The sequence below is a fragment of the Oncorhynchus mykiss genome, chromosome 13, assembly GCF_013265735.2.
Source record: "Oncorhynchus mykiss isolate Arlee chromosome 13, USDA_OmykA_1.1, whole genome shotgun sequence".
NCBI classification, from domain to species: Eukaryota; Metazoa; Chordata; class Actinopteri; order Salmoniformes; family Salmonidae; genus Oncorhynchus; species Oncorhynchus mykiss.
The window spans coordinates 48,997,467-49,022,466 of NC_048577.1; the positions used below are offsets into that span (position 1 = coordinate 48,997,467).

The 25,000-nt window shown below is 45.5% G+C and overlaps 1 protein-coding gene across 1 annotated transcript in view; it reads right to left on the reverse strand.

Annotated features, from left to right (window-relative positions):
* Nucleotides 1–25,000, reverse strand: part of LOC110485205 (SH3 and multiple ankyrin repeat domains protein 1) — a 93,062-nt gene that overhangs the window by 36,562 nt on the left and 31,500 nt on the right. Inside the window, exons 2-9 of the mRNA XM_036939760.1 lie at nt 18,417–18,962; nt 8,247–8,450; nt 4,215–4,286; nt 3,591–3,699; nt 2,702–2,856; nt 2,100–2,267; nt 434–550; nt 239–316 (exon numbers count right to left, since the gene is read on the reverse strand). Of these exons, the coding sequence (XP_036795655.1) occupies nt 239–316; nt 434–550; nt 2,100–2,267; nt 2,702–2,856; nt 3,591–3,699; nt 4,215–4,286; nt 8,247–8,450; nt 18,417–18,911 (1,398 nt within the window). The 5' untranslated portion in view covers nt 18,912–18,962. The remainder of the gene's footprint in view (nt 1–238; nt 317–433; nt 551–2,099; nt 2,268–2,701; nt 2,857–3,590; nt 3,700–4,214; nt 4,287–8,246; nt 8,451–18,416; nt 18,963–25,000) is intronic.

The window sequence follows — 25,000 nt, forward strand, 5'->3', positions numbered from 1 at the left end:
TCCTTGTCTCAGCTGGCCTTTTGTAAGGAGCACAGGGTACGAGAACGCAGCTCAAGGGGTCAGACAGGATTGTCCCACCGTGGACCCTCGTACACGTTACAGAACAATATCACTAACACTGGTACATCTCATCCAATAGCATTTTCTGCTTTAGTAACTTCATCACACACAACCCCATCCAAGCAATGTACATACAAATACATTATTCCATTAGCCCAGCCATGTATTGTATAATCACCTGAAATGGGTTCTGCCCACTGTTATTCTTTGTGTCTTTATTGGCTCCCCTGTAAAGTAGAATTCGTGCACAGCTGTCCTGTATGGCCAAAATACATGTCAATCAATTAGCAGCAAATAACTGTAATACTGGATTACAAAACTACAAAGTCATCTTTATTTGATGTTTGTTTATGACACTACTAGAGAGCACTACCTTGTTGTATAAAGCACAAACGTGCAAGGCAGTGTTTCCTGAGGCATTCTGGGAAGTGGAGTCTGCCCCGTAAAAAAGAAGGTGCTCCAGATGCTGGGCGTTGCCATTCTGACAGGCCTGGGATCAGAGCAGAGTGAGCACAGAGAGGGAGGGAGGGAGGGAGAGAGAGAGAGAGGTGGGGGGAGAGAGAGCGAGAAAGGTGGAGAGAGATAGAGAGATGGGGGGTAGAGAGAGTGAGAGAGTGAGAGAAAGAGAGAGGGAGAGAGGTGGGGACAGAGAGATAGAAAGAGAGAGAGAGAGAGAGAGAGAGGGGTGGGGAGAGAGAGAGAGAGAGAGAGAAGGGTGGGGGGTGGGGAGAGAGAGAGAGTGGGGGGGGTGGGGAGAGAGAGAGAGAGTGGGGGGGGTGGGGAGAGGGGGATGACAGGCAATCAAAGGTAAAGAAAATAAAAATGAATGAAGAGGGAGATGGTGAAAGATAGAGATCAAGGAAATAAAGAGTGGAGAAAGAGGGGGGTTATACATTGTCAAAAGGAGAGAGAAACAGGAACAACACACACATCAGAAAACAGCGAGAATATACACTTACCGAGCCACTCACACATAGATACGCACATAGATACGCACATAGATACACAACAACGCTCAACGACAACAGCACAAATACACACAGACATAATGATGAAAGGATGGAAAGAATGTTGAAATGGAGGGGAAGTTAGTACAGTACCTGTGTGTCTCCAGGGTTCTATCTGCTGTCCTCTTCATACCTGAGCTATGGAGTGACAGGGGGATGAGAGACGGGCCTCATCATGGGTTAAAGGGTACAGGGGTGAGAGACGGGCCTCATCATGGGTTAGAGGGTACAGGGAGATGAGAGACGGGCCTCATCATGGGTTAAAGGGTACAGGGGGGTGAGAGACGGGCCTCATCATGGGTTAGAGTGTACAGGGAGATGAGAGACGGGCCTCATCATGGGTTAGAGGGTACAGGGGGAGAGACGGGCCTCATCATGGGTTAGAGGGTACAGGGAGATGAGAGACGGGCCTCATCATGGGTTAAAGGGGTACAGGGGGGTGAGAGACGGCCCTCATCATGGGTTAGAGGGTAAAGGGGGATGAGAGACGGGCCTCATCATGGGTTAAAGGGGTACAGGGGGGTGAGAGACGGCCCTCATCATGGGTTAGAGGGTAAAGGGGGATGAGAGACGGGCCTCATCATGGGTTAAAGGGGTACAGGGAGGTGAGAGACGGGCCTCATCATGGGTTAGAGGGTAAAGGGGGATGAGAGACGGGCCTCATCATGGGTTAGAGGGTACAGGGAGATGAGAGACGGGCCGCATCATGGGTTAGAGGGTACAGGGAGATGAGAGACGGGCCTCATCATGGGTTAGAGGGTAAAGGGGGATGAGAGACGGGCCTCATCATGGGTTAGAGGGGTACAGGGGGGTGAGTAGCAGGAGAGACACATCAGGGTAAGGGAGGCGTACCATGACATGAATGGATAACATAAATATAGAGATGACATTTACACACTGACATTAACACAAATACACACGCACACACAAACCTATATACACACACAAACACAGTGAAACGCTAATGGACTTTGACACTTGAACACAGACTAAACCCCACAGAAAAAAACACACACCTACACCTCAACCTACCTGGTGTGTCTCATCCCAGCCGTTCTCGTCCCTGACGGCCAGCTTGGCGCGGTGGTGGAGCAGGGTCTCACAGCAGGAGGTGTCGCCCCCTGTCAGCACAGTGTGGTAGAGCGGAGTCAGCCCCCGCCGGTCCTTATAGTCCGGAGACGCACCCAGAGACAGCAAGGTCTATAGGGATACACCAGGTAGACACACATACTTACACTCTTAGAAAAAAAGGTGCTATCTAGAACCTAAAATGTTTCTTTGGCTGTCCCCGTAGGAGAACCCTCTAAATAACCCTTTTTAGTTCCAGGTAGAACCCTTTTGGTTCCAGATAGAACCCTTTTGAGTTCCTTGTAGCATTGTGTTCTACATGGAACCCAAAATAGTTCAACCTGGAACCAAAAAGGGTTATCCTATGGGGAAAGCCGAAAACCCCTTTACGAAACTTTTTTTCTAAGAGTGTATTAAACGATTAGTTGAATATCACTATAACATATGCGATATCATTATAAGAACATCATGACTGTATCTCAATACAAGACACTATGCACAGTGGGTCCATACATGCTCCTTTAATCCATGGATGTGAGTGCAAGGAGGTATATGTGTGTGTTTACCAGCAAGGCTGTGTGGCAGTGGCTGCGGACAGCCTTGTGTAGAGGTGTGAGTCCGTCCTTGGACCTGAAATCAAGATGAGCCCCTCCCAGCACCAGCCCCCGTATGGCCTCCCCTCCCCCCGGCTCACATTGCACGGCCAACGTCAGGGGGGTTTCTACAGAGGAGAGAGAGATGGAGCAATGGCGGGACGGAGGGGCTCATATATTTAATCAGACAGACAGGAGTGGGGCCATGGAGTTATGACATGAACATTACAGCATCATGTCACTCTAGTCTACTGTAGTAGTACGGTATCTATTATCTGATAGTGGCAGATGCTGCCCCCTGGTGTTGCCATGTGGAAGTGCACTTCACACTCCCAGCGACAGCAGGCTCTGTTGTGTGAGAGGATTGTTGCAGCACACCCAAAACTGCTAACAGTAGCTGCCTGTCTCCCACCTCGTTATATTATCTTAAATGAGACTCAAACTAACTGTCTCCTTTGCTTATTATAATCATCTTTAATAAAGTGTTAGATAGATAGAGCTTTGGGTAAGTGTGATTCAGAGTTGGAGAGAGTATTTTGGGGTTTTCAGGTCGAGGTTACAGAGGACAGCCATTAGCCATAGCTCCCACAGCTATCTTGGCTGTTAGCTAATTCAACTTGGATATGAACAGTTTGCTAGCTAGATGACAGGTTGTATGGCTGAAGGGCCTGGAAATTATCTCTAGGATGCTAAATATACAGTGGCCATATGCCCCACAAATGTTATGGGTCACTAAGAAGGATTTCAGACAGACAAACAGACAGACAGACAGACAGACAGACTAAATGGCTGATTGGTGCTAACTGACTGAGGAGAGGTCACAGGTCACCCTGGCAGCGGACAGCATCTGACAGCGTCTCACCTCCCGTGTCAGGGTCCTGGTAGTTGGGGTCAAGCCCTTTGTCCAAAAACTTGGCCATCTTGTCCACAGAGCCACTTTGGATATAGTCCATGAACTTCTTCAGACTGGCCTATGAGAGGCATGAGGGGATCGAGAGAGATGAGGGGACTAGGCATGAGGGGATAGAGAGAGATGAGGGGACTGCAGAACCTAAAAGTGTTCTTTGGCTGTCCCCATAGGAGAACCCATTGAAGAACCCTTTTCGGTTCAAGGGTTCTACCTGGAACCAAAAGGGTTCTACCTGGAACCAAGAAGGGTTCTCCAATAGGGAAAGCCGAAGAACCATTTGGAACACTTTTTTCTAAGAGTGTGCCAGCACTGCGTTCCACAGAGAACAGAGTTGACACATTAATACTGGAGTTGTCTGCCACACAAAGCACAGCACAGCTAACACAGACACACAAGGCGTGTACACACACTGACAGCAAAGAGTGCACACACCCACACACACATGCATAAGTATGCACACACATACACACACACTCGCGCCAACACATACACCTTCATACTGCACCAATGCATGCTACACACACTTATACCCACAATTCACATTGTGCCACACCCTTTGAAACAGACAACCAGTACCTTAGTGTGCAGTTTAGCCAGCTGTTTCTCATCTAGATTGGTCTGTTTGTACACTCTGGTCTTGTAACGAAACTAGAGAGAGAGAGAGAGAGACAGAGAGAGAGAGAGACAGAGAGACAGAGAGAGAGAGAGAGAAAGAGAGAGAGAGTTAATTCTGACTGGAAGGCCTTTTGTCCTCAATTCTCTCAGCTTTTGGCCTAGATCCACATGATGGAGCCTGCAGATGTATTGCAAAATGATGCTGTATCTAGTTTACCCGTAACTTCCATCCTCCTCCTCGTCCTCCTCTCAACGAAAAAAGAAAAAAAGAAAGAAACGGCACAGGTTTACACTAGTTTCCAGCCACAGAGTGAGAGTAGCCCACAGAGTAACCTTACAGGGTAACCCACAGAGTGAGAGTAGCCCACAGAGTAACGTTACAGTGTAGCCCACAGAGTAACCTTACAGAGTAACCCACAGAGTGAGAGTAGCCCACAGAGTAACCTTACAGAGTAACCCACAGTGAGAGTAGCCCACAGAGTAACCTTACAGAGTAACCTTACAGTGTAGCCCACAGAGTAACCTTACAGAGTAACCTTACAGTGTAGCCCACAGAGTAACCTTACAGAGTAACCCACAGAGTGAGAGTAGCCCACAGAGTAACCTTACAGAGTAACCTTACAGTGTAGCCCACAGAGTAACCTTACAGAGTAACCTTACAGTGTAGCCCAAAAAGTAACCTTACAGAGTAACCTTACAGTGTAGCCCACAGAGTAACCTTACAGAGTAACCTTACAGTGTAGCCCACAGAGTAACCTTACAGAGTAACCTTACAGAGTAACCTTGCAGTGTAGTCCACAAAGTAACCTTACAGTGTAGCCCACAGAGTAACCGTACAGAGTAACCGTACAGAGTAACCTTACAGTGTAGCCCACAGAGTAACCTTACAGAGTAACCTTACAGAGTAACCTTACAGAGTAACCTTACAGTGTAGCCCACAGAGTAACCTTACAGAGTAACCTTACAGTGTAGCCCACAGAGTAACCTTACAGAGTAACCTTACAGTGTAGCCCACAGAGTAACCTTATAGAGTAACCTTACAGAGTAACCTTGCAGTGTAGTCCACAAAGTAACCTTACAGTGTAGCCCACAGAGTAACCGTACAGAGTAACCTTACAGAGTAACCTTACAGTGTAGCCCACAGAGTAACCTTACAGAGTAACCTTACAGAGTAACCTTACATAGTAGCCCACAGAGTAACCTTACAGAGTAACCTTACAGTGTAGCCCACAGAGTAACCTTACAGAGTAACCTTACAGAGTAACCTTACAGTGTAGCCCACAGAGTAACCTTACAGAATAACCTTACAGTGTAGCCCACAGAGTAACCGTACAGAGTAACCTTACAGAGTAACCTTACAGTGTAGCCCACAGAGTAACCTTACAGAGTAACCTTACAGTGTAGCCCACAGAGTAACCTTACAGAGTAACCTTACAGTGTAGCCCACAGAGTAACCTTACAGAGTAACCTTACAGTGTAGCCCACAGAGAAACCTTACAGAGTAACCTTACAGTGTAGCCCACAAAGTAACCTTACAGAATAACCTTACAGTGTAGCCCACAGAGTAACCTTACAGAGTAACCTTACAGTGTAGCCCACAAAGTAACCGTACAGAATAACCTTACAGTGTAGCCCACAGAGTAACCTTACAGAGTAACCTTACAGTGTAGACCACAGAGTAACCTTACAGAGTAACCTTACAGTGTAGCCCACAGAGTAACCTTAAAGAGCAACCTTACAGAGTAACCTTACAGTGTAGCCCACAGAGTAACCTTACAGAATAACCTTACAGTATAGCCCACAGAGTAACCTTACAGAGTAACCATACAGTGTAGCCCACAGAGTGAGAGTAGCCCACAGAGTAACCTTACAGTGTAACCTTGCAGTGTAGCCCACAGAGTAACCTTACAGAGTAACCTTACAGTGTAGCCCACAGAGTACCTTACAGAGTAACCTTACAGTGTAGACCACAGAGTAACCTTACAGTGTAGCCCACATAGTAACCTTACAGAGTAACCTTACAGTGTAGCCCACAGAGTAACCTTACAGTGTAACTTTACAGTGTAGCCCACAGAGTAATCTTACAGAGGAACCTTACAGAGTAACCTTACAGTGTAGCCCACAGAGTAACCTTACAGAGTAACCTTACAGTGTAGCCCACAGAGTAACCTTACAGAGTAACCTTACAGTGTAGCCCACAGAGTAACCTTACAGAGTAACCTTACAGAGTAACCCACAGAGTAACCTTACATAGTAACCCACAGAGTAACTGTACAGAGTAACCGCACAGTGTAACCTTACAGAGTAACCCACAGAGTAACCTTACAGAGTAACCCACAGAGTAACCGTACAGAGTAACCCTACAGTGTAACCTTAGAGAGTAACCTTACAGAGTAACCTTACAGAATAACCCACATAGTAACTTTACAGAGTAACCTTACAGAGTAACCCACAGAGTGAGAGTGACCTTACAGAGTAACCTTACAGAGTAACCTTACAGTGTAGCCCACAGAGTACCTTACAGAGTAACCTTACAGTGTAGACCACAGAGTAACCTTACAGTGTAGCCCACAGAGTAACCTTACAGAGTAACCTTACAGTGTAGCCCACAGAGTAACCTTACAGTGTAACTTTGCAGTGTAGCCCACAGAGTAATCTTACAGAGGAACCTTACAGAGTGACCTTACAGTGTAGCCCACAGAGTAACCTTACAGAGTAACCTTACAGTGTAGCCCACAGAGTAACCTTACAGAGTAACCTTACAGTGTAGCCCACAGAGTAACCTTACAGAGTAACCCACAGAGTAGCCTTACATAGTAACCCACAGAGTAACTGTACAGAGTAACCGCACAGTGTAACCTTACAGAGTAACCCACAGAGTAACCTTACAGAGTAACCCACAGAGTAACCGTACAGAGTAACCCTACAGTGTAACCTTAGAGAGTAACCTTACAGAGTAACCTTACAGAATAACCCACAGAGTAACTTTACAGAGTAATCTTACAGAGTAACCCACAGAGTGAGAGTGACCTTACAGAGTAACCTTACAGAGTAACCTTACAGAGTAACCGTACAGAGCAACCCACAGAGTAACCTTACAGAGTAACCCACAGAGTGAGAGTAATCTTACAGTGTAGCCCACAGAGTAACCTTACAGAGTAACCCTACAGAGTAACCTTACAGAGTAACCCACAGAGTAACCTAACAGAGTAACCTTACAGAGTAACCTTACAGAGTAACCCACAGAGTGAGAGTAACCTTACAGTATAGCCCACAGAGTAGCCGTACAGAGTACCCCACAGAGTGGGAGTAACCTTACAGAGTAACCTTACAGTGTATCCCACAGAGTAACCTTACAGAGTAACCCACAGAGTGAGAGTAACATTACAGTGTAGCCCACAGAGTGAGAGTAACCTTACAGAGTGACATTACAGAGTAACCCACAGAGTGAGAGTAACCTTACAGAATAACCTTACAGAGTAACCCACAGAGTGAGAGTAACCTTACAGAGTAACCTTACAGAGTAACCCACAGAGTGAGAGTAACCTTACAGTGTAGCCCACAGAGTGAGAGTAACCTTACAGAGTGACCTTACAGAGTAACCCACAGAGTGAGAGTAACCTTACAGTGTAGCCAACAGAGTGAGAGTAACCTTACAGAGTAACCTTACAGAGTAATCCACAGAGTGAGAGTAACATTACAGAGTAACCTTACAGAGTAACCCACAGAGTGAGAGTAACCTTACAGTGTAGCCCTAAGAGTGAGAGTAACCTTACAGTGTAGCCCAAAGAGTGAGAGTAACCTTACAGAGTAACCTTACAGAGTGAGAGTAACCTTACAGTGTAACCTTACAGAGTAACCTTACAGTGTAATCCACAGAGTAACCACAGAGTAACCTTACAGAGTAACCCACAGAGTGAGAGTAACCTTACAGAGTAACCAACAGAGTGAGAGTAACCTTACAGTGTAACCTTACATCCAGGCTGTATATACCTCCAGATATGGTACCCCCTTCTCAAAGGATTGTGGGTACTCTCTCAGCATCTTCTCCTCCTCCAGGAACTTGGCGTCATGGCCTTCGGTGGCTGGTTGGAACAAGCCGTAGTTCAACACATCCCGCAACGAATCGGTCAGAGAACATAGCACCTGCTGCTTGGCCTTCCAAACGGTCGCATCCGGGTTGAACCGCAAACACTTCTGCAGAAGAGACGGGGAGAGAAGGGGAGAGAGAGAGGGAGAGAGAGAGAGGGAGAGAGAGGAGAGAGAGGGTTCAATGGTGGTGCTTATAGAAGAGAGATAGAGAGGAAGGGGTAGTTGGGGTTTAGATGAAAACACTAAAGAAGAAAAGTAAGGAAAAGGAAAGCATTGAACTGTAAAGTAGAAAAGTAACAGCAATTTAACAGTCTAGACTGAGGGAAGGGTCCTGGTGCAGTATTAGTGTGTCTGTCAGAAGTGGAGAACAGCTCCTCGCTGCAGTACTGCTGTTATTACCATTCTGAACCACTAGGGAGAGACATTGTGAGTCCACCACAGGGACCAGTGATGTGTATGGTTTTATACAGTAAGGAGATATGAATGGCTGATTGTACTGTCTCCTCTGACCCGTTCCTTTATGGTGAGATGAATATAATATTTGATTGTGCTGTATCATACACGCACAGTTAGCATTGGATCCACATCTGTTTCTGTAGATCATGAATCAAACAGTCTTCCTCTCTTTCTCTCTCTCTCTCTGGTGTGAGTCTGGGCTGAGGCTGAGGTAGAGCAGGCCATTCCCCTGACCTTGAAGCAGCTGTGTGATTGGTCCTTCTGGAGAGCAGCTGGATCTCTCGCTTGCTGCTTCTGCATGCATGGATGTATGCTCCACGGCTCAATACATCTCACTAACGTGTTTAACCCCCTCTTTCTGTCTTAGTCTCTCCCTCACTGACTGTCTCACACACTCTCTCTGTCTGAAAGGCTGTGTGTGTGTGTGTGTGTGTGTGTGTGTGTGTGTGTGTGTGTGTGTGTGTGTTTGAGAGAGGGAGAGAGAGAGAGTGAGCATGGAATACTGTGCAGAGGTGTAAAATGTCTCTCTCCCTCTCTTTTATTCAGTCTGGGTTTGTGCACAGCCAACCGAATCACTATGGCAACCAGTTCATTAGTGGAGCAAGCTCCTTGTTGCCATAGAGACAATCCTGTGTTCCCTTGGAGATGGGGAACTATGGGATAAAGTGAGAGAGTGCCCGTGCCTGTGTGTATGTGTGTTTTACAGTGAGATGGAGAACGAGAGAGGTGGAGTCAGGGGGAGGAAAGGGTTTATGTATGAGAGAGGGAGAGAGAGGGAGCGAGGGAGGGATATAGAGAGGGGAGGAGGGAGTGAGAGAAAAAGAGAGATGGAGAAAGAGAGACATTGAAAGGGAGTAGGTGTGTCAGCATGCAATAGATCGTTTCTTACACACACGCTGACATACTGCACCAACATGTACATTCAATCACACACTAGAATTAACACTCAGTCCCTTCAAAAAACACACACACAAACAGAATGCAAGCTAGGGAAGCTAAATATAATCTGAGATCATTGAGGAGGAGGAGAAAGTTTATCAATACAGCATAATGCATGAAGAATATTCCCATAATCACCATCATTATTGTTTCAATTATTATGACACTCTTTGTATAATTACTGTAATTCTGCTTTTACATTATTGTATGTTTTATTAACCCATTCACCACCCTCTTCAGAGGACACGTCTTCTTTGTTTTTTACAGCTTTTCTACTTCATATACATACATTTTACATAAAGATTTTACATATACTGTACATTTTAATTATGCAGTTAATCTTAGGGGCATTAGCACATTTGTTTAAGACAGGAGAGGTTCTGTTCAACACCAAAGCAGGTGGGAGAAGAGGAACGGGTGGATATATACCTACCTACATAGGTAGGTACCTATGTACCTACCTACATATACCTACTGATTGGTTGAAATGACTCAAACTCTCTCATGAGCCCTCCACTCCAGACTAACTCTTTACAGACTTCTAACAGAGAGGAAGTCTATCTCTGCTTCTGAGTCTGACTGGTTCTGACTTACTGTTATTGATTCAGTATTATAGACTAACAACTAGCTGTAGGTTGAGGCAGCTTACATATTGACTGTCACTTCTCTCTTTTACACTCATATTGCAGTCAGGTCCGTAGCTACATATAAAGACACCGAGGTCCGGATCTTTGCAATTTTTCAGAATTTGTAAAATATATATTTTGGGAACTCGGTCGTGGTCTCAACTTACTGTTGAGAATTAGAATAGTAGAATATACAAGGTGACATCAAAACGTGGTTGTTCATCAGCAGTTTTCCTCCCACACTCACAGTCACTCAATTAGTCCATATCTGTTAAAAAATGTAGATTGGTAAATTAATCTACTTAGTCTAGCCAGCCATCTAAAGTAATCATGGTTGAATTACCAACCGGGCATGCAGGGCACTTCCCCAGGGGCCCTGACCTCCAAAGGGACCCCATTGATTTTGTAAGTCACTGAGATATCATATTAACATGGTATAAGTCATGGCAAATGTGTAGAATTGCAGGAAATTACTACAACAAAAATTCTGTAAATCTGTTTACCTTTTGCTAATAAAGTACTTTTTCTGCTAACAGATCCCTCTGTATGTTTTTAATCCCGGTGCTGAATTAATGTGAGTTAATGTGGCTAACTGTATTGCTAATAGGCTATATGTTTGTAGATGAGTTAATGAGGCTAACTGTATTGCTAATAGGCTATATGTTTGTAGATGAGTTAATGAGGCTAACTGTATTGCTAATAGGCTATATGTTTGTAGATGAGTTAATGCGTCTAACTGTATTGTTAATAGGCTATATGTTTGTAGATGAGTTAATGCGTCTAACTGTATTGCTAATAGGCTATATGTTTGTAGATGAGTTAATGCGGCTAACTGTATTGTTAATAGGCTATATGTTTGAAGATGAGTTAATGAGGCTAACTGTATTGCTAATAGGCTATATGTTTGTAGATGAGTTAATGCGTCTAACTGTATTGCTAATAGGCTATATGTTTGTAGATGAGTTAATGAGGCTAACTGTATTGCTAATAGGCTATATGTTTGTAGTTGGACTGAGGTGAATGAAGCTAGAGCAACTCAGGCAATAATGGTTGGGTCCTTTTTGCTTGTTTTTGCTGTTCTCCAAATTTCAATTTAGAGTTTTTAAATCTTACAGAAATGCAGTAAATGAGCTTCAACTTTTTAAAAATATTTTGTAAGGAGTGGGATTTCACCCCCACCCCCTCTCACTCACTCACGCACTCTATTGATTTATTATATCTTTGTCCATGTTACTCTTTCTCCATCTTCTTGTATCTGTGCTGACATTCGTTATCTCTGCAGACTATAGTATGGGCCTCCCGCTCTCTCTCCTTCCTACCTTCCTTCCTTCCTTTCTTTCTTCCTTCTCTCTCTCTCTCTCTCCTACCCTCCGGCCCTTTTCTGCAGGGCAAGTGCAGCGGGATTAGCAGCCTTTAATGAGAACTATGGGGAAATAACCACCCCCTCTCTCCCACTAAGTTTGTCAATTTCTCTCTCCGTTTCTCCTCTCTCACTACCTCTTTCCCATCTATTTGCTATGTTCCTCCTCTCTAGCTACCTCACAGTCACACAGTCCTCCTTTCCACATTCCTTTCAGCCCCGTTTCCCTCCCTCCTTCCATCCCCTGTCCTCTCCTCTCCTCTCTTCACCCTCTTATCTGTCTCTGCCTCTCTTATCTGGGCCCCTCTTCACCTCTGGCTGAGCACTGAGAAGGCCCTTACAAGGCTTACAGTTGTTGGTCTACTCTAAATGTCTGTCAATGGGATGTTACTATGTTTATACAGCAGGTAAGATGACTGTGTATAGATGTACTATATACTGTATGTGTAGGTAAATATATATCAGGGGGTATGTGGGCACTTCTTAGCCAGTTGTGGAAATCCTCAATTCATAACATTTGTGTTTATAAGCTGCTGCCCGTCTCTCCATGATCTCATTACAATACAATTAACCAGCAATTAGAGTTTATTGAGGGCAAATTAGCTGACATGTAGAACAGGCCTAATACACTGAGATTATACAAACATATTATCCCACTGCACAGGAGAGAAGGAGATAGGAGAGAAGGAGATAGGAGAGAGGAGAAGAGAGAGAGAGAAGAGAGAGACAGAGAGAGAGAGAGAGAGAGAGAGAGAGAGAAGAGAGAGAGAGACAGAGAGAGAGAGAGAGAGAGAGAGAGAGAGAGAGAGAGAGAGACAGAGAGAGAGAGACAGAGAGAGAGAGCGAAGAGAGAGATGGGAAGAAGTGAGGTAGGGAGGGTGAAGGGACGGTGTGAAAGACAAAAGGAGAGAAGGAGATAGGAGATGGAGGGAGGTCAGGAGAGAGGAGAAATAGAGGACAGGATATTGCCCTACTCCTCAGAAACATCCAGAAGTCATGTGGTGTCACTGACCATAACGTGGCAGCACTAATTGTAGTATTGGTTATCTTAGATCATGTCAAAATACTGTACATGTTCCTTCCATAAGACACAGAGAAAGGATCTTGGGTAACCAATTCCCCAGCATGCTTCTCACTGTTCGCACACACAGCGGAGCGAGGGAACAAGTAACAGCAGGAGATCCACAGAATACAGTAATACACAGTACTACACAGTAATACACAGTACTACACAGTAATACACACTCGTATAGTCATCAAAACACATTCAAATCAGCACACAGACACATACAGTGCATTCAGAAAGTATTGAGACCCCTTCCCATTTTCAACATTTTGTTACGTTACAGCCTTATTCTAAAATTAATTAAATACAACAAAACAGAAATACCTTATTTATATAAGTATTCAGACCCTTTGCTATAAGACTCAACATTTTCCATTGATCATCCTTGAGATGTTTCTTCAACTTGATTGTAGTTCACCTGTGGTAAATTCAATTGATTGGACATGATTTGGAAAGGCACACACGTGTCTATATAAGGACCCACAGTTGACAATGCATGTCAGAGCAAAAACCAAGCCACGAGGTTGAAGGAATTGTCCGTAGAGCTCTGAGACAGGATTGTGTGGGCCCACAGATCTGGGTAAGGGTACCAAAAAATGTGTGCAGCATTGAATGTCTTCAAGAACACAGTGGCCTCTATCATTCTTAAATGGAAGAAGTTTGGAACCACCAAGACTCTTCCTAGACTGGCTGCCAGGGCAAACTGTGCAATTGGGGGAGAAGGGCCTTGGTCAGGGAGGTGGTCAGGATTGAGGGAAATATGAACAGAGCAAAGTACAGAGGGATCCTTGATGAAATCCTGCTGCAGAGCACTCAGTACCTCAGACTGGGGGCAAAGGTTCACCTTCCAACAGGACAATGACCCTGAGCACACAGCCAAGACAACGCAGGAGTGGCTTCGGGACAAGTCTCTGAATGTCTTTGAGTGGCCCAGCCAGAGCCCAGACTTGAACCCGATCAAACATCTCTGGAGAGACCTGAAAATAGCTGTGCAGCAACGCTCCCCATCCAACCTGACAGAGCTTGAGAGGATCTGCAGAGAAGAATGGGAGATACTCCCCAAATACAGGTGTGTCAAGCTTGTAGCATCATAACCAAGAAGCCAAGAGGATGTAATCGCTGCCAAGGGTGCTTCAACAAAGTACTGAGTAAAGGGTCTGAATACTTGTGTAAATGTGAGATTTCCACTTTATTTTTTATACATTTGCAAAAATGTATAAAAACCTGTTTTTGCTTTGTCATTATGGGGTATTATGTGTAGATTGATGACTATTTAACAATAAATAAATAAAAATGCAAATACATTTTTGAATAAGGCTGTAACGTAACAAAATGTGGAACAAGTCAAGCGGTCTGAATACTTTCCCGACTGTAATACACTCACACACATATCAAACAAGATGCATAGGGGATACTGTCAAAAATGCACATATGTTCACATTTGGAGTTCCCTTGTTTGTAAAGTGGTTGTGTGTGGTTGAGTAAAAAGAGCATCGGCTTTCATGTAGCATGTATATCACCCCACTCTACACTTCTCTCTCTCTCACACACACGCACACGCACGCGCACGCACACACACACACACACACCACAGTCCCCAATCTCTCTGCTCTTAGTAATTCAATTTACAGCACAATCAAATGATTCATGATCCATTAGGTCCTGATACTCATCTGAGAGAGAGAGAGACAGAGAGAGAGAGAGCGAGAGAGAGAGAGAGACAGAGAGACAGAGCATCCTAGATTGACATGTCACTGGTTTCTGTTTGTCTAGGTGGGGAGAGATTGACATGTCACTGGTTTCTGTTTGTCTAGGTGGGGAGAGATTGGCATGTCACTGGTTTCTGTTTGTCTAGGTGGGGGAGATTGACATTTCACTGGTTTCTCTTTGTCTAGGTGGGGGAGATTGACATGTCACTGGTTTCTGTTTGTCTAGGTGGGGAGATTGACATGTCACTGGTTTCTGTTTGTCTAGGTGGGGAGAGATTGGCATGTCACTGGTTTCTGTTTGTCTAGGTGGGGGAGATTGACATTTCACTGGTTTCTCTTTGTCTAGGTGGGGGAGATTGACATGTCACTGGTTTCTGTTTGTCTAGGTGGGGGAGATTGACATTTCACTGGTTTCTGTTTGTCTAGGTGGGGGAGATTGACATGTCACTGGTTTCTGTTTGTCTAGGTGGGGAGATTGACATGTCACTGGTTTCTGTTTGTCTAGGTGGAGGGAGATTGACATGTCACTGGTTTCTGTTTGTCTAGGTGGGGGAGATTGACATGTCACTGGTTTCTGTTTGTCTAGGTGGGGAGATTGACATGTCACTGGTTTCTGTTTGTCTAGGTGGGGGAGATTGACATGTCACTGGTTTCTGTTTGTCTAGGTGGGGAGATTGACATGTCACTGGTTTCTGTTTGTCTAGGTGGGGAGATTGACATGTCACTGGTTTCTGTTTGTCTAGGTGGGGAGATTGACATGTCACTGGTTTCTGTTTGTCTAGGTGGGGAGATTGATATGTCACTGGTTTCTGTTTGTCTAGGTGGGGAGATTGACATGTCACTGGTTTCTGTTTGTCTAGGTGGGGGAGATTGACATGTCACTGGTTTCTGTTTGTCTAGGTGGGGAGATTGACATGTCACTGGTTTCTGTTTGTCTAGGTGGGGAGATTGACATGTCACTGGTTTCTGTTTGTCTAGGTGGGGGGAGATTGACATGTCACTGGTTTCTGTTTGTCTAGGTGGGGAGATTGACATGTCCCATACTAGCTATCACATTCTGAAGAAAACCTGACTGTGGATTGGTCTCACCTACAATTTGTCTATTCCACCATGCTCTGCTCTGTGGGGGATATGAGGGTATCATGGTTCAGACCAGGGTTCTAGCGGTGGGCTACCGCTAGAACCAACCAAAAATAGCTTTTCTCATATTGAGTTTGGCTTTATTACACAATTTTAAACCTCCTTATTAGTGACAGTAAGCCAGAGGGTGTTCTTCTCTCTCTGTCTCTTTCTGTCTCTCTCTCTCTCTCTCTCTCTCTCTCTCTCTCTCTCTCTCTCTCTCTCTCTGTCTCTCTCTCTCTCTCTCTCTCTGTCTCTCAATTCAATTCAATTCAAGGGGCTTTATTAGCATGGGAAACGTGTTAACATTGCCAAAACAAGTGAGGTAGATAATATACAAAAGTGAAATAAACAATAAAAATTAACAGTAAACATTACACATACAGAAGTTTCAAAACAATAAAATATATACAGTGTTGTAACAATGTATAAATGATTAAAGTACACAAGGGAAAATAAATAAGCATAAATATGGGTTGTATTTACAATGCTGTTTGTTCTTCACTGGTTGCCCTTTTCTTGTGGCAAAAGGTCACAAATCTTGCTGCTGTGATGGCACACTGTGGTATTTCACCCAGTAGATATGGGAGTTTATCAAAATTGGATTTGTTTTCGATTCTTTGTGGATCTGTGTAATCTGAGGGAAATATGTCTCTCTAATATGGTCATACATTGGGCAGGAGGTTAGGAAGTGCAGCTCAGTTTCCACCTCATTTGAGCACATAGCCTGTCTTCTCTTGAGAGCCATGTCTGCCTACGGCGGCCAATCTCAATAGCAAGGCTATACTCACTGAGTCTGTACATAGTCAAAGCTTTCCTTAAGTTTGGGTCAGTCACAGTGGTCAGGTATTCTGCCACTGTGTACTCTCTGTTTAAGGCCAAATAGCATTCTAGTTTGCTCTGTTTTTTTTGTTAATTCTTTCCAATGTGTCAAATAATTATCTTTTTTTTTTCTCATGATTTGGTTGGGTCTAATTGTGCTGTTGTCCTGGAGCTCTGTGGGGTGTGTTTATGTTTGTGAACAGAGCCCCAGGACCAGCTTGCTTATGGGACTCTCCTCCAGGTTCATCTCTCTGTAGGTGATGGCTTTGTTATGGAAGGTTTTGGAGTCGCTTCCTTTTAGTTGATTGTAGAATTTAACGTCTCTTTTCTGGATTTGGATAATTAGTGGGTATCGGCCTAATTCTGCTCTGCACGCATTATTTGGTGTTCTACGTTGTACACCGAGGATATTTTTGCAGAATTCTGCATGCAGAGTCTCAATTTGGTGTTTGTCCCATTTTGTGAAGTCTTGGTTGGTGAGCGGTCCCCAGAACTCACAACCATAAAGGGCAATGGGCTCTATGACTGATTCAAGTATTTTTAGCCAGATCCTAATTGGTATGTTGAAATTTATGTCCCTTTTGATGGCATAGAATGCCCTTCTTGCCTTGTCTCTCAGATCGTTCACAGCTTTGTGGAAGTTACCTGTGGCACTGATGTTTAGGCCAAGGTATGTATCGTTTTTTTGTGTGCTCTAGGGCAACAGTGTCTAGATGGAATTTGTATTTGTGGTCCTGGTGACTGGACTTTTTTGGAACACCATTATTTTGGTCTTACTGAGATTTACTGTCAGGGCCCAGGTCTGGCAGAATCTGTGCAGAATATCTAGGTGCTGCTGTAGGCCCTCCTTGGTTGGTGACAGAAGCACCCTCTCTCTGTCTCTCTCTCTCGGTCTCTCTCTGTCTCTCTCTGTCTGTCTCTCCCTGGCTCTCTCTCTCTCTCTCTCTCTATCTCTCTCTGTCTGTATCTGTCTGTCTCTGTCTGTCTCTGTCTCTCTCTGTCTGTCTCTCCCTGGCTGTCTCTGTCTCTCTCTGTCTGTATCTGTCTCTCTGTCTCTCTCTATCTCTCTCTGTCTGTCTCTCTCTCTCTATCTCTCTCTGTCTGTCTCTGTCTGTCTCTCTGTCTCTCTCTTGGTCTCTTTTTCTCTCACTCTGTCTCTGTATTTCTATTCTGTAAAACAGCTAGGTCACCTTGAAACTCTCTCTCAGTTCAGTCACTGTGCTGACAGGATCAAACCGTATGTTTCTGCTGCTGAGGCGCTGTGTGTGTACGCGCACGTGTGTGTGTGTGTGTGTGTGTGTGTGAACACACTTCGCCCTTATGTCTTAGTGGATCTGAAGAAGTACTCTGGGAGAATGTCTGCCTAGCTTTGCAGATTCGAATTGTCGAGACATTGAGAAAAAATACAAAATATGTACGTACCCAAACACAGAGAGACACACAAGAACAGGTCAGAAGTCAAGCAACTGCTGTGAAGAGTTCAAGATGTAAACCCCCAGCATACTCACCAACAGTTGAACTGGGCGTCAGTGGTTGTATGGGGGAGAAGTAGTGACTGTCTGTTTGACGGAAGTGTGAATGGGGGTGGTCCTGAAGGTTGGTTATAGGGTGTGGTACTGACTGTCAGTGGTCATAATGTTTGTGTTTATTGATGCCAGTGGTTGCTATACGGATGTAGGATCTTAATTTGATCCCTCTTTTGTTGCTGAGAATTATCCTGCGAGGCAGAAAATGCTAACTTATGGTGTATTTGAGTTTTAACAAGGCTTCTAAAGTTTGTAATTTCCACTTTGACATTTCAGACTTGATTTTCCCTTAAAATGTATCAACCCTTCCAAAAATGTTCATTAATTATGATCCACATAATAATTCAAATTTCCTGTTGCTGCAGGATTATTTTCCTGCTGTAGCAAATGGACTCAAATTTAGATCCTACATCTGTAGGGGTGGTACAATAGGTGTGATGTCACTGACCGTCTGTTTGATGTCGGGGATGCCGATGCGGAACACCATCATGGCGATGTGGGCGTCCTCTGACGGCGCCCTGCTGGAGCTATGCTCTCTCAGCCTCTTCTGCTGCTGCTGCTGATTGGCTGGCTGTTGATGGGTGGGTCCATGGTTGGACGAATAAGGGTTTACTGTGTGCCCAATGTTGCCGGGTCGTATCTGTCTGTCTCCTGTGGGTCGTCCAGTCATTTTGCCTAATTGCCTGTGCCCCTCATCCCTGCCTCCTCGCGACATGCCCCCTCCTCGCCTGACTTCCTCCACTTCCTCTTCTTCCTCTTCTCCCTCCAGCTCTCCATTCTCCCCATCTTCTCCCTCTGCATCACGGTCATCTTCCTCACCCTCCTCTTCTTCATCTTCCTCCTCCTCTTCCTCGTCCTCTGCCCCAGGATATAGATGTCTATTGTTTCCCAGCATCCTTTGCTGCTCCTCGTCACTGGAGAGGGGGCTGAGCGGCATCGTCATGGCGACAGGGAGGGTGGCACAAACGGCAGCGGCATCATTCCCCAAGACTCACTGAGGAGGAGAAAGGAGAAGAGGAGAACCATGAAAGGTCAAGAGAGAGAGAGAGAGAGAGAGAGAGAGAGAGAGAGAGAGAGAGAGAGAAAGAGGGAGAAAAAGAGAACGAGAGAGACAGAGAGAGAGAGAGAGTTCCAAGGACAATCCTAAAAACTCAACCAGCAGCCCCAGTGTGTGTCGGGGTTCCTACACTGTTTCATGTCCTGACTCTGGTCACTATGGGAACAGACTGACTCCTTTCATTCTGCCTTTTCACTGTCACCATGCGCTGCCATTTCATCACAATTTATTCTTCAACACCTCCCATATAAATATCTATGCAATAGATCTTCCACCTCTGCTCTATATATAGTAGACATACATAATACTGCCCTGGTAGCCAGTGCCTTGATAAATACTACATCTATAGACTGACTACAATGACTGTTATACTGTTAAGAGCACCACTGAAACTACAAACATTACACTACTACTGCAAACAATACAATACACACTGTAGACTACCTCTACACACTCACACATTTGACTAGACTAGACTATAACACTTCACAGTAGCATGAAACAGTCTTCAACCTCACCTCTCAGAGTGGAGAGAACAATTTCAGAGCGTCTGTGATGCACCTCGGACTGCAGACAGTGCACTACAAGCTGGAGAGTGTTCAGGTCAGTCCCTAGTGGTTACTAGGCAGCATTGCGCTCTGTGAGTTTCAGCACCACTCCACACAGGACAGCTCCCCACAGCTAAAACAGCATGTTCAAGTGGCCACACAACACAATTCACACCAGCTGAAGAGGACAAACCCAAATTCTGAAACTGACCCTGCCCTCCTGACATCTACCACACAGCACACACCCACATCAGTTACAATACAACACAACTATATTAACAATGAATACCCAGAAACAAAGACAAAAAGAGAGATAGCACTGCCAATAAAACTGCCTAAATTGTGATGTTTTATCTCTGGGTGCTCATTTAAACGTTCATTTTGAAAACATCCAATATCCTGTCGCTCATTGTGTTCGAGCTATTTCACTTTGAATGCACCCAAGCATAGGAGAGTAATGAACTGTAAATTGAACATGGAGTATGTGTGTGTGTGTGTGTGTGTGTGTGTGTGTGTGTGTGTGTGTGTGTGTGTAAGATGGTTGAAAGACACAGGGAAGAGAGGGGCCACTGTGAGAAAAGCTGTGTTTGACAACAGCTCCCAGGGCTGTTCCCAGAGGACAGTGAGTGACAGCAAATACCACTAGCTGTCCACAGAGAGAATGAGAGGAGAGGAGAAGACAATATGAGAAAATGAGAAACCACAGGGTGGGAGAGAAGGAATATTTTAGTGTGAGAGATGGTGACACATTGTGCCAAAACAAAGCCATGGAGTACATGGAAGTACACATGACACAGTAGTGTTACAGCACACCTGGACACCACCATACAGTAACACTGTCAGGTAGCAGAGACGACAGAGAGACTCAGAGAGAGAGAGAGAGAGAGAGAGAGAGCAGGTTTTAGACAGAGACAGACACATGGGGAAGGGCAGAAAGAAAGAGAGAGAGAGAGAGACGGAGAGAGAAAGAAAGAAAGAAACAGAGAGAGAGAGAGAGAGAGAAAGAGCGAAAGAGAGAGAGAGAGAAAGATATTGGGGGGGCTGGTGGAAGGACACGGAGATGGCATCTAGGTCGGAAGCCTGTCAGAAAGCTGCCTAACTGGGAAAGGTAGAAAATATAAAATATGATCCAAAAATATATTTAGCATAGTGCTGAGTAATCAGAGATAGGGAGGAGAAGATAGAAGAAGGGAGCAGATAGGGAGGAGGCAATAGGACACTATGGAGCGGGGGAGTTGAATGGATAAAGAGATGGAGAGAGAGGGGAAAGAGAGAGAGAGAAGCTCCAGGGTTGGGGGTAGAGAAATACAGAGGATTAGTTTCAATAGAGGAGCTGAGGATTTGGAACAAGGAGAAGGACTGGGAGCCAGGAGAGAGAGAGATCATAGTAGAAAAGCAGATAGAAGGAGGAAAGGAACACAGCAGATCTGATTAGAGAGACGGAGAGGGGAACAAGACAGAGGAGGGAGGACAGACAGGATGGGAGAGACAGAGAGGAACAGGGAGATATTGGGGAGGAGAGAGGGCTGAGAGAAAAATACTGAGAAAGGAAGCTGAGACAGACTGTTGAAGTGGAAAGGAGCGTGAAGAAGGCAGAACAGGGAGCAGGAGGAGAAGAGACCGCAGGAGGTGGACTGGGGTGAGAGGGAAAACTAAAACGCTTGAGGGAGGCGGACACCAAAGGAGAAAAGTGAGCGGTTAAGTGGAGAAATGCAAGGAGAATATGTTAATTTAGTTTGAAGAGAGAAGTCATGATGAGTCACACATAATAGGCCTAAATTAATGTGCCCTGTAGAGAAGAGATGGAACAGAGAGATACATAGATTAGATATTTCCTATAATCGACAGAGATCTCTCCCACTTCGTATCTCCTCTCAACAAAGACTTCTCCTTCAGCACTCTCCTTGGAAAGCTGCAATTTAGTTAAGGGTCACGTCGTGCCTTTGACAGTACTCCAGGGAGACAGAGTCAGACTGACTGGACTTCCTGCTGATCAGTGGGGTTGATTGACCCTCTTTATCCTCACCCACAGTCCATCTCCTGCTGAGAGGTAGTGTCAGTGAGATAAGTCAGATTCTATGTGGTCCTTAGTGGTCCAGCAACGGTTCACAGTTGTTCTGTGAGCCAGGATCATAACATGGGTCACACTTCCGTTAACAGATTAGATTGATATAGTGCTTACAAGTGGTCAAAGTTTACAATGTGGATCCAAAGCCATGTCATCTGGTCTGTAATGTCCCACCATCATTGTCTGTGGTGTCATTTACCCTCCCCAATCAATCTCTCTTGCTACACCTCTTTCTCTCTCTGTCTCTCTCTCTATGTCTCTCTCTCTCTATGTCACTCTCTCTCTATGTCTTTCTCTCTCTCTCTTTCAGCCTTTCTTTTACTGTATGTAGGACAAAGAGTGTATATAGATAGATATTTTCAGTGTCTCGGTCCCCAGGAAACTTCACTGGGAAACTTCCAAGGAACAGATCGCCCCACTTTCAGGCCACTAAACTAGAGCGGACCATTTCTCTCCCTCCCTCTCTAGCACACACACACACACACACACACACACACACACACACACACACACACACACACACACACACACACACACACACACACACACACACACACAACACACACACACACACACACACACACACACACACACACACACACACACACACACAGCCAACCATATGTGTAAACTTTGACCTTTCTGATACAGTTCCAGCATGAGTAAGGGCTAATTGGGAGCTAATATAATCCTTCTCTGTCAGTTCGGACCTCCGGCCTTCTGCTACATGTCATCAAACTGTCACCCAGGAGGCCCCACCCACAGGAGACTGAGGTTAGGTAATGCTGTTCTTTTCCCTACAGACAGTGATCACACACTCTCCCTACAGACAGCGATCACACACTCTCTGTCACGCCCTGACCTTAGTTATCTTTGTTTTCTTTATTATGTTGGTTAGGTCGCACACTCTTCCTACAGACAGCAATCACACACTCTCCCTACAGACAGCAATCACACACTCTCCCTACAGACAGCGATCACACACTCTCTGTCACGCCCTGACCTTAGTTATCTTTGTTTTCTTTATTATGTTGGTTAGGTCGCACTCTTCCTACAGACAGCAATCACACACTCTCCCTACAGACAGCAATCACACACTCTCCCTACAGACAGCGATCACACACTCTCTGTCACGCCCTGACCTTAGTTATCTTTGTTTTCTTTATTATGTTGGTTAGGTCGCACACTCTTCCTACAGACAGCAATCACACACTCTCCCTACAGACAGTGATCACACACTCTCCCTACAGACAGCGATCACACACTCTCTGTCACGCCCTGACCTTAGTTATCTTTGTTTTCTTTATTATGTTGGTTAGGTCGCACTCTTCCTACAGACAGCAATCACACACTCTCCCTACAGACAGCAATCACACACTCTCCCTACAGACAGTGATCACACACTCTCCCTACAGACAGTGATCACACAATATCCTTACAGACAGTGATCACACACTCTCTCTACAGACAGTGATCACACAATATCCCTATAGACAGTGATCAAAAAACAATGACCAAACACTCCCTCCCACACAGTTATGTTAGAAGGAGGGAAGGTGAATATTCATAAATTTCATCTCTCCCTCCAAGCATAATATCTCTGTCAGGCAACAGTAGCAGAACACAATGAAAGGATTCAGCAATTGAGCGCTTTGGGAAATCCATAAAACAATAGTGAACACCCCTACAGTACACAACTAATGGGTGGATGAAGAGAGAGAGGAAACCACAATCTGTACCTCCTGAGGCTCAAAACTGACCTCCTAGTTCATTTAGTTAGTCAGGTGGACTACTACAGTACTACTGTACATTCTGCCTGTTACCCCCACATTCAATCTAAAGATGTCACAGGAAACAGTGTGAACAGGCTCAGAGTGATGACCTCATTCACAGGCAGGCAGCCAGGCAGCTCTCTCTCTCTGCTGCCTATTCCAGGAGCTGACTAATACCAGCTGCAGCTCCCCCTCGCCTGCCTGTTGGTCTGGAAGCAGAGTGATGACATCACACACAGAGGCAAGTTCTCCCGCCTGCCTGACCACCCGCCTGCGTCCCTGCCTGACCACCCCCCGCCTCCCTCCCCCCTCCCTCCCTGGCAGGCAGCTCTAGTGGGGACCATTATGTGTCAGTGTAGTGGAGGGGCTGATGAATTAATAAAGGGTAATGGGTGTAGCTGTAGGGGACTGAGGAGCTGACGAGGGATGTGAAATATTAAAGGGAAATGCTGCTCTGCTTCCGGGCCTTTACGCAGGGAACAGGAGACCACATAACACCCCCAGCTCTGCCCCTCACAATAACACAATTCAGGGTTTCTGAGCCTGGACTCCAAAACACACTAGCCTGGGCTGGTCCTAATGCTACACATGCCATAGCCAACTGCTCCAACTATCGTTGTCATGCAGTACAGTACACGTTAGTAAGAGGAGTTGGCAACAGATCTGAAACTGACACCAGGCTGGCAGAAAATGTGACTGCCTCTTATCTTTGTCAGCATGATGGCTTTTGAAGTCCAAGAACAGCTCCATCAGCTAACTACACGTTGTGATGTCATCCCACTGGGACTGGACCAGAGCTGTGTGTGTGATGAGCAGGCAGGTTTCAGACAGTCTAACCAGCCTGGTGTTATGTGCTGGCTGTAATGAAACACCTGTAACTAGGGACCAGGGATTACACAACTGACTCATAGTCAGAGACACAAATGGACAGACAGTAAAAGACTAGTTGAAGAACAGAGCAGAGAGCTGGGGTGCGTTGCAAATTTCACCCTGTTTCCTTCCTAGTGCACTACTGTCAACCAGAGCCCTATGGGTCCTGGTCAAAAGTAGTGTACTATATATGGAATAGGGTGCCACTGGGGCACAGTAGGCTGGACAGAGCTGTCATTGAGTAGGATGGGGTTATTTGACAGTTATTTGCGGTGGGCTTGACAGCTCCCTACGGTACTAGTGGCTGAATCAGGTGTTTTCACCGGTGGGTGTGACAGCTCCCTACGGTACTAGTGGCTGAATCAGGTGTTTTCACCGGTGGGTGTGCCAGCTCCCTACGGTACTAGTGGCTGAATCAGGTGTTTTCACCGGTGGGTGTGCCAGCTCCCTACGGTACTAGTGGCTGAATCAGGTGTTTTCACCGGTGGGTGTGACAGCTCCCTACGGTACTAGTGGCTGAATCAGGTGTTTTCACCGGTGGGTGTGACAGCTCCCTACGGTACTAGTGGCTGAATCAGGTGTTTTCACCGGTGGGTGTGACAGCTCCCTACGGTACTAGTGGCTGAATCAGGTGTTTTCACCGGTGGGTGTGACAGCTCCCTACGGTACTAGTGGCTGAATCAGGTGTTTTCACCGGTGGGTGTGACAGCTCCCTAC